This window comes from Corvus brachyrhynchos, unplaced genomic scaffold, assembly GCF_000691975.1.
Source record: "Corvus brachyrhynchos isolate BGI_N302 unplaced genomic scaffold, ASM69197v1 scaffold237, whole genome shotgun sequence".
In the NCBI taxonomy this organism is placed as follows: Eukaryota; Metazoa; Chordata; class Aves; order Passeriformes; family Corvidae; genus Corvus; species Corvus brachyrhynchos.
Window position 1 is genome coordinate 1,927,370 of NW_008238959.1, and position 8,962 is coordinate 1,936,331.

The 8,962-nt window shown below is 40.3% G+C and overlaps 1 protein-coding gene across 1 annotated transcript in view; it reads right to left on the reverse strand.

The window, feature by feature from the left end:
- The window catches only part of PHLPP1 (PH domain and leucine rich repeat protein phosphatase 1), a 64,575-nt gene that overhangs the window by 16,180 nt on the left and 39,433 nt on the right, over positions 1–8,962 (reverse strand). Inside the window, 1 exon segment of the mRNA XM_017738599.1 lies at positions 748–948. Coding sequence (XP_017594088.1) covers positions 748–948 — 201 coding nt within the window.

Sequence of the window (8,962 nt, forward strand, 5' to 3'; positions counted from 1 at the left end):
CTCTTTCCTCCTTTATTCCCCTTTCTATCAACCCTAGTTTCTCACTCTATCTCTCCACCCCACATTTTCTCCTCCCCCTTCCAGCACCCCACTCAGCCCTTCCCCCTAAATTAATCTCTGTCCCTTCTCCTTGCTGCTGAAGCCCAGCTGCTCATAATATCACACAAGGACAGAGATGCCTCTTCCATTATTTATTGGCATCTCTTTTTCAAGGTTGTACCCCATCAGTTTTACAGCACATCTTACACTTGAAAGATTTCTGATTAAAACAGAGTGAATTGAAAGCACAGAAACTGCTGCCAAGGGAGAATCTCCTGGAGTTGAGAGGATTTTTCCCTAGTGGAGTCTATTCCACTTCCAGAGGACATTTCCAGACGGCTGTGATTGCAAATCTCTTTGAGGAGAAGCCCACCAGGTGTAAGCAAAATTACCAAGCCAGGGAAAACAGAAGATCTCCTTGCTTTACTTCCAAAAGCATAGAGTGACCCTGCTGAATTAGTCCAGCTGGAAAGAGTTTCAAGCACCACGAAAACTCACCAAGTAACCAGCATCACTCACTTGTCTGTACTGCAAGAGAGGGTAGCACTGTGCAGGAGGGCGTAAGTGGGGGAATCCACCCACTGCCATACCACTACACTCAAAATGCAGCCTCTGCCACCCATTCCTGTGCAATTCAGTTCTCACTGTGAAAATACTTCATGATGCCCACCCACCCATAGACCAGAGGCAGTGAAACGAGTTCCTTACCTTGCAGGGAAGCTCTGTAGGCGATTGTAAGCCATGTGCAAGATTTTCAGGTGTGGGTGGCCTGTTAACAAGGGTACACATTTATCTGTGAGGTTGTTATTGGTCAAATACAACTCCTGCAAGATGCTATGGGTTTCTTCAGAAAGGGTGGCTGGAGGAAGCATTTCCAGTTTGTTGGCAGAGGCATTAAGAAATCTCAGGCTGCAAAGAGAAGTTACATAAGGGAGTTCAGTCAAACATCCTGCAGGTTTTGTCTAGAAGCATAAATAAAAATCTCCATTTTTAAGAGTTAACTTAAGATGGTCATAAGGAAAAGGTCAAAAGCAACAAGTCCACAACAGACAGAAAGACCAAAAGTCTAGCATTATATGAGCAAAACTTCTGATCATGTTTTTAAATGACCACATTTGTCAGAACAAAAAATCAGCAAAAGAAGTACGTCAAAGTGCCTCTATCCTGTTATCAAGACCTTGGTATCTCCAATATTATTACAGTCATACCTACAGGTAAGAGCAGTAACAAACCACATAATTTTCATACTCATTACACATAAAAATGAGTTCTGTATTCATCATCAACGAACCATGAGAATTGCCTTTCAAGTGACTAAACAAGTCAATGGTTAAAAAAAAGCCAGCCAATTTTTCAGTATTTTAAATACGGTCTAAGGTGCAGACAGTATTTTGTTTAAACCTGCAGGCCTGAGAGCAACTACAAAATATGAAAAGTACTCTTTGAATATTTGGATAAAAAAAGATTCATCAATCACAATAAAAACCAAAACCTGAGTCCAAGCACTAATTTACGTTTTAGATTTTAAAGAGAGACCGTGCTAGAAGCAAATTCAATTTAAAAAGTTATATCCTTGCTTGCTGATGTGTGCAGCAAGAGAGCCTTATCTCTGTGTTGTTTTTCTGAGTGCCTTTCCCCTATTCCCCAACACAGCAGAACATCATGTTTTTGCAGTCCCACTACTGCAAGGAACAACAACTGAAGAAGCACAGAAATGAAGCTATTATTTCTCCCCCAAAGGCCTTTTCCAGCATGGGAACAAGACCTCCTGAGGAATAGGCACTGCCCATTCCTGCCAGCGAAGTTCTGTGGGCAGAGGATTCATGTTTGTTAGGGGAGTTTGGTGATCACAGCAGTACTGTAGGTATCTTGAGGGCTAGAACTCACACCAGCAATTTCAAACAAATGGAAAAATAAGACTATTTATCCTTTGGTAACCAACTCTGGCATGACCATGCCTTTTCAACAGATACAGGAGCTCTCTTCCTTCCTCCTGTTTCTAGAAAAAACTGCCTTGGAGCAATGCAGAAGTGTGTGCTTGCCAGTCTGCAGCGACTGCATTCAGACAAGGCTGTCCTGCTCCTACCAACTAATGGGAACGGGCAGCTGCAGTGGGCAAAGCTGCATTTGAGAAACAAGACTCATAAATGTGCCATCCATCTTAAGAGAAAGTGATAAAATATTGATGGTGGTTCCCATGCACGCAGGAGTCCACACTGACCTTTAAAGTCTATTAATGAATGAAGTGGATTTGCAGGAATAGCAGCTGGTTCAAACTTGCTCGGCAGTAAGTAAGGGTCAGACATGCTACAGGAGTCACGTGGAATGCCAAAGGATTAAAAAAACCCCACTATTTCCATTAGAAGCAAAAACCTCTCAGCACTGCACAGAACTGAAACTAGGTTAGCTGTTTTACACAGACAGAGGAGTCCACTTCAGAGAAACACAGTTTAATCCTCAGGCTCATTCATTATTCACGAGGGTGCTAAAAATCCAGAGGAAGGGAAGAGAGGAAGGATTAGTACAGAGAAGGAAATAAGCAGCTGAAAGGGTTTTTTAATTTATTTATTCTAAAAAGATGCTCAATTTCACCCTTTAGCTACAACCTAAAAATATACTAAGCTCATTCAAAGCTGGATGATTAAACTGAAGCATACCATGTCAACAGATCCTGTGCTTAATTAAACACCAGCAAGTATACCTATTACTGAAGTACAGACAGTTACTACTTTGCAACTTCAATCTAATGTGTATGGTAGTCTTCCCTCTCCACAAAACAAAGGCACTTTGATTAACATTAAAGCCACAGTATTTATTGTACCATTCATTGTACAAAATGTTCATCTTCAGCTCAAGCTGGAAAGGCTTAAGTAACAATTAGGCTTAAGGCTGCTGGGAAAAGAGTTTTCACAGCAATATGATGGGGATAAGGAGGTGACAGCAAAACACACCCTGAGAAAGATGATGTTCTTCTGAAGAAGAACCTGTATCTTAGTTTTGTTCTTGCAACCTGCATGAGAACAACCTGGAGTGTTTCACAGGTACCAGCAGCCAAAGAGGTAATTTAGACAGCATCATAGCTGATGGCTGTGAAGTCTGATCAAGCACAGCTAGCCCAAAGTACAACTAAAAGCTTCAATTAAGAAAAGGTATATTACTCTGATACAGTTGAAATTAACACAGTGTACTATACTGAAGCCACTTTAAATTCAAAAGAAAAATTAATCGAACATTCTTCTGGTTTTAATAAACTTTCAACACTGGTGAAATATAACAAGAGATTTCAGTTTGTTCCCTCACTGATATTAAAAGTGAATAGAATCTGTGTGTTCCTATCAGAAATAAGTTTTGATGCCTGTATTTTCCAGCGGGGAAGGGAGAGAGGAGAGTTGATGCTCTGCACACACACACCTTTACCTCCACCCTGACCTTTTGCCAAATCTTCCAGGGAGTGATACAACGACACTGGAAATAAATCCCCATCATCCTAAACTACAGGTTAGTGCTTTGCTGTGAATGAAATTTAGGTGACTACCAAAAATCTTGCCAACAGCCTAGAACGGGAACCCTGTGGTAGCAGGGTGAATCACCTTAAAGAACTGACAGCCATGATCAGAATAGTCACACACTCATCTCTGTCTGTAGTTGACATAATTAGAATTAAATTAGCTTTTGGAAATGAGCGTGTTGCTTGCTTACATGTTTTTAGACCAGCTGTTACATTAAAATGGCAAAACCATTCTGACACAGTAATTCTTTCAAGATATTGTCTAGATTTAAAAATAAAAATGAAATAAAAAATATTCTTTGGGCAGAGAACAGAATGAGCCATCAGATTGCTACTGCCAAAGATTTATCAATTCTGTGCTATATCTTATGTTAAAAAACAACCCCAAAAAACCCAACAACCAAAAAACCCCAGCAAAACCTAACACTGTAGATCAGGTTTTCCCTCACACTGATTTAACACAGAAGTCCTCCTCCAGGTTATTTCCACTCCCCTATTTCTTCATCCTTGTGCAATGTGCCAGCTGCTACCTTAGAAGGCACTTCTTATAAATGCCCTCCAGAGGAGTGGAAATTTACTTGGGCACAATTGTTCCCATCTCTCTTGTGCATGGACTTAAACTGATACATGTTCCTTGAAGATATCCCACTCATACTGCTTATCAGATGGAAGCAGAATGTCAAGTATTAAAGATCAGTCCAAAATTAATTGCTTCCCTTTGCAATTCCACCCACACACTATACCACAAGCTCATGAAAAAATCTACAGCATCACTACAAAGACCTGAATTCAGCAGCCTGCGCACATACCAGAGTACAATACAGCGAGGAAAGCATGAATTACAAGTACTGAAAGAGCGTTGCAGATGAAGAAAGAAATGAAGGTGCTGGCAAGGAGATGTTTGAATTCTTCAGCTTTGACAAGGTGAGTATTTTGCTCTGGAGTAATAATACAAACAGTGATCTCTGGCTGGAATAAGTCACCTTTGGTTTTTTAGGGTAATTAAGTACAGTCCCTTGCTGGATTTAACTTCTCCAAAAGACAAAATAAGAAAAAAGACTGTCCCAAAGAATAGGCTAGAAACAAGGACAGAGATTTAGTTCAACTAAAAACACCTAATATGCAGTCATATCCATTCCCTATTCATACCCAGAAGATTTTGATCCCAATCTGAACTGCTAAAAGCAGAAGAAGAATATCTTCTATATAGAACTGCAAAAGGTTTGAACTTTGCCTACTAATGCCTACCTCTAGCACACACAAAAGCTGAATACAGACAATTGTGAGAACACAGCACCTCTGAATTCCTCACCACTCTCGGAGGTAGCTTGACAAACTTGCCTCGCTGGGTAAGACACAGCCACCACTGAAAAAATATAAGTTCTCCAAAAAACTTAGGGATGTTTGACATTAAAAGGAGGAACACAGACAACAGCATTCATTGGTGAAGCAGCAGCAAATCGAAACCACCGTGTTTAGCTTGAAAATACTGATAAGAGTTGGAAGGAACACTGCAGTTGCAAAAAGAGAATATGCAGAGAAATCAAGATCCCCAGTTTGGCCTATGCCCCAAGATCCCCATCAGTACATAGCAATCAAAATACAAAATTTCTTCTTCAGTGCCTTCTGCAGAGATATGCCCTCAATTTCTGATTGCCTAAGACTAAAGTAATTTATGATTGTGGTAGCAGGTGTGTGAGGAAGAATCCTGTAAGCTAAGCATGTCTGGGGGGAAAATAAATAAATTAATTAAAAGAGGGAAACATTCAAGTGAATCCCCTTCCTGTTGATGGACTGCCAAAAAAACCACTTAACTGCTGCTGTCTCATCAGCTTTTACTTTCTATCTTTAGCTATTTTATTAATTGGGATTTCCCTAGTTTCTGAAGTACCTGCTTGCAAATCCTTAACCTAGCAAAAAAGAGACAAATGCAGCTAAGCATTTCTGCAACACAAGCGTGTGCATCAAACACTCAAATAGCATTTGGCATTCATTTGACTTGGTTTCTACCCTCACACGTCCCCTGCATCCAGGACAGGACAAAATCTTTGCATCACACAGAAGCAGCCACAGTGGGTAGAAATGGCAAATATCAAAGAGAAAATTTAACTGGGTTACCTTCCAGAACTCCAGCAAAAATCAAACCCAAAACAAATAAAATAAATTCAAAACAAACAGAAAATCAAATGAGGTAAGAACAGCTGAACAAAGCTAAAAACAAAAATCATGCACACAGAGTCTAGACAAGCTCTGAATAGCTGACATTGGCTTAACCACCACAGCTGGCCACTACCAGACACTGCAAAACAAAGCCCATGGTTTAAGTTGTGCACATCACAGCTACAGATCTTCACCACACAAATGCTTTAAGTAGTCTGGTGGCTGTTTTACAGGTTGATACTGAAAACATTCATTCTAACTGGAAAGGACACTTAGGCAAGAAACAAACCCTTGCCCATCTTGCCACTGTGCTTCCCCATTTTTAACCCTGCCCTGACTACTGTGACTGCTTTTCTGCTGTGCCCGGCTAAAGCTCTTGAATACTCATTCGTCTCATCTGGAGAGCACTTGGTACAACAGTTTCCATGCCATTAAATGGTAGTTTGCTGCAAGCTGCTCAAGGAAGGCAGTAAAAAGTCTGTATGAGAATCAGACAGAGGAAAAGGCATCACAACAGATGCAGCAAAGGATAGAAACGAAAGGCTTCAGGAATGCAGGTGCACAAAAAACGTTCAGGACTCAGTTTGGGAGTTTTCCCCATCAGCTGCAGCACTTGCATGAATTCTCTGCTTTTCCAGCATATGGTAATGAGAAATGAAGAGATTATCTGGCTGCCTCTGTAGCACTCATCTTGCCAAGAAAATCCCCGCCCCACAAGAGAAATCCTTGCTAACATGATCAAGATGTGCATACTTTCTGTGCAATAAACAGAACCAAGTTCTGTCTCAGAGAAATGTTTCATAGGCTAATCCTCAATTTCTCATCGACAAACAGTTTAAAACAGAAAATTAATTAAAAAGCAGACCAACAAAATATCCCTAATTATACTCTTCAGCAGAAAATGACACCTTTTCGTTGTTTTTTGAAGGATTAAGGCAGAAAATCAATGTTCACAGATTCTTTTATGAAGAGAACTGAGGTTTTTCAGTATTTGGGGTGTGGGGTTTTTTTTTGGTGAAAGTGATATTCTCTCTTTGTGCACCAGTGCACCGATTTCCTTTCCTTCCTCAGATGTTCTAGATGTCAAAGCCCACCAGTGCTTGTGCTGAAGTTTGCCCAAGGCACTTCACACCCACTTTGTCAAATATTCAGGATTGAGAAAGAGAAAGCGTTTATAATTCACAGCATGAGACTTCATATCCAGACAAGATATCATCTGTCAGTTGCACAGACTCGAGTACCTTTCAAAAAAACCAAACCAAAACAAACCCTAATCTTTTCAAGGCTGTAAAAGGCAAGTCATTTTATGCAGAGATAGAGGTTCTGTAAGGTAAAGTGATTTGTCCAATATTACACGCTGGGTAGAGACCATGGCACACCACTCAGGAGAACCAGTTCTCTTGGCACGTCTGGCAGTACAGATTGTGCTTCCCAGGGAATGCTTGGAGAAGAGAAGCATTTCACCTTTTTAAAACAAAACAATCTCCTGAACACCTTCCCAGACCCACTTCTGTTGACACTTAGTGCTGGAACCCAAAAGAAGTAAAAGCGATAACTTAGCTGCTGTCAGATGCAAGCATTTGAAAACAAAAGCAAAGAAGTTTCATGTAGGAAATTCCAAACTTAAAACTCTGACATTGTACACTAATATATTAACCTGTACTGCTGTTTTCCTTCAGAGTTCTCATTTTTGCAGCAGCCATAGGAGCACCAGCATGGACAAGCCATGCCATCTTAAACCAAGTTAAAGGGTAAGGATCAACAGGGAAAACATTACCCAAGCCAACTGCTTCTACTATCATTACAAGCAAGGGAGGCTGCATTGGTGATGAGATGCCAGAATGGGTAAGCTCTGTTTATCTCCTGTGATCGTGCATGACTTTGTTAAGACCTGTAGAAGACTTTAAAAACATGTGCCTTGTACTGCTCAAAAGCTGCAGAGGAGAAAAAATTCCCGAAGCCTGAATCAGCCACTTAACACTGTTACTCAAAATATTCTTTCAGTCTACCTCTTCTTAGCATATTCCTAGTAAACTTCTGGGAATCTATCCCCAGTCCTGGTGTTAGCATGTACTGGTTCATTTTGGCATCACAAAAACCCCCCAAAAAACAAAACCAAACAATTTAAAAAACCCCCAAAACAACCCAAACCAACAAACAAACAAACAAAAAAAACAACAAGAAAACCCCACCAAACCAAACAAAAATAAGGGAAAAGGGAAGAACTGCCTACAGATGAACTGACGAGTTGCAGTACAGAAAAATCAGGTTCTCTCTCTGCCAAAATTGCACTACACTACATCCTAGACCTACAACCTGTTTTTAATACAAGTTTTGCAAAATTATTTCTCTCTTTGCTTTCAAAGATGCCAGGAGCTCTCTGAAACTTACTTAAAGGTTTCTTTCCTTTCCAAGTTAACAGATAGGAATTTCAACTTGGGACAGTTAAAGAGTTTATTTAGAAAGCATCTCACCCACCAACCTAATTTTCCAAGTCAATTCCAGGAAATTTAACCACAGGCCCATGACAGAATTAACAACAGTATGAAAGGAGGGGTTTTGCAATACTCTTAATTGGGAAAAGAGCTCTGCCAGCCAAATCACCCTCCCTTTTGCTTCTGCATCTCTCAAGAAAGCCAGGAGCTATGCATTCCTTTTGTTAGAACTAGGATCAGAAATAAAACCCCACAGCACACAATCTCACTGTCTGTTAAATTATGCATGCGTTGAGCACTCAGAAATCCCGTGACTATATGTGGAAGTGAAGAGGTGCAAGGAATGCTGACATCAAGCGGGGCCAGCCCATCCACCATCCCCAGATGATGCTACCAACCTCCTATATTTCAATCACAGGCACTCGAAGGATATGTTCATATCCCGAAAAAATCAAAACCTTGAAGACTCTGATACTAAAGAAATAGCAGCATAAAAATAAGAATCCAGAAAGCAGATTAACTGGTGACACCAGCTAAATTAATGACAAATATTTGAAAACCATAAAAAAAAATTCAAAAAGCAGGGACAGGGGAATAACTGAATTATTCTGACAGCCTTATGCACAGATTTTGTTTTGTTTGACAGGTATAAATAAGTTCTAGCCTCTGACTGAAGGGGGAAAAAAAAAGCTTTCACACTCCATCAAACAAGCCTAAGAAATATGTATTTAAAGAAACTGCCACTAAACCATTTCAGTGTATGTAGTAGAAAATAGCATGTGCTTAACTCCACAGCTAGATTTCAAGAAGTAGGTGTTCA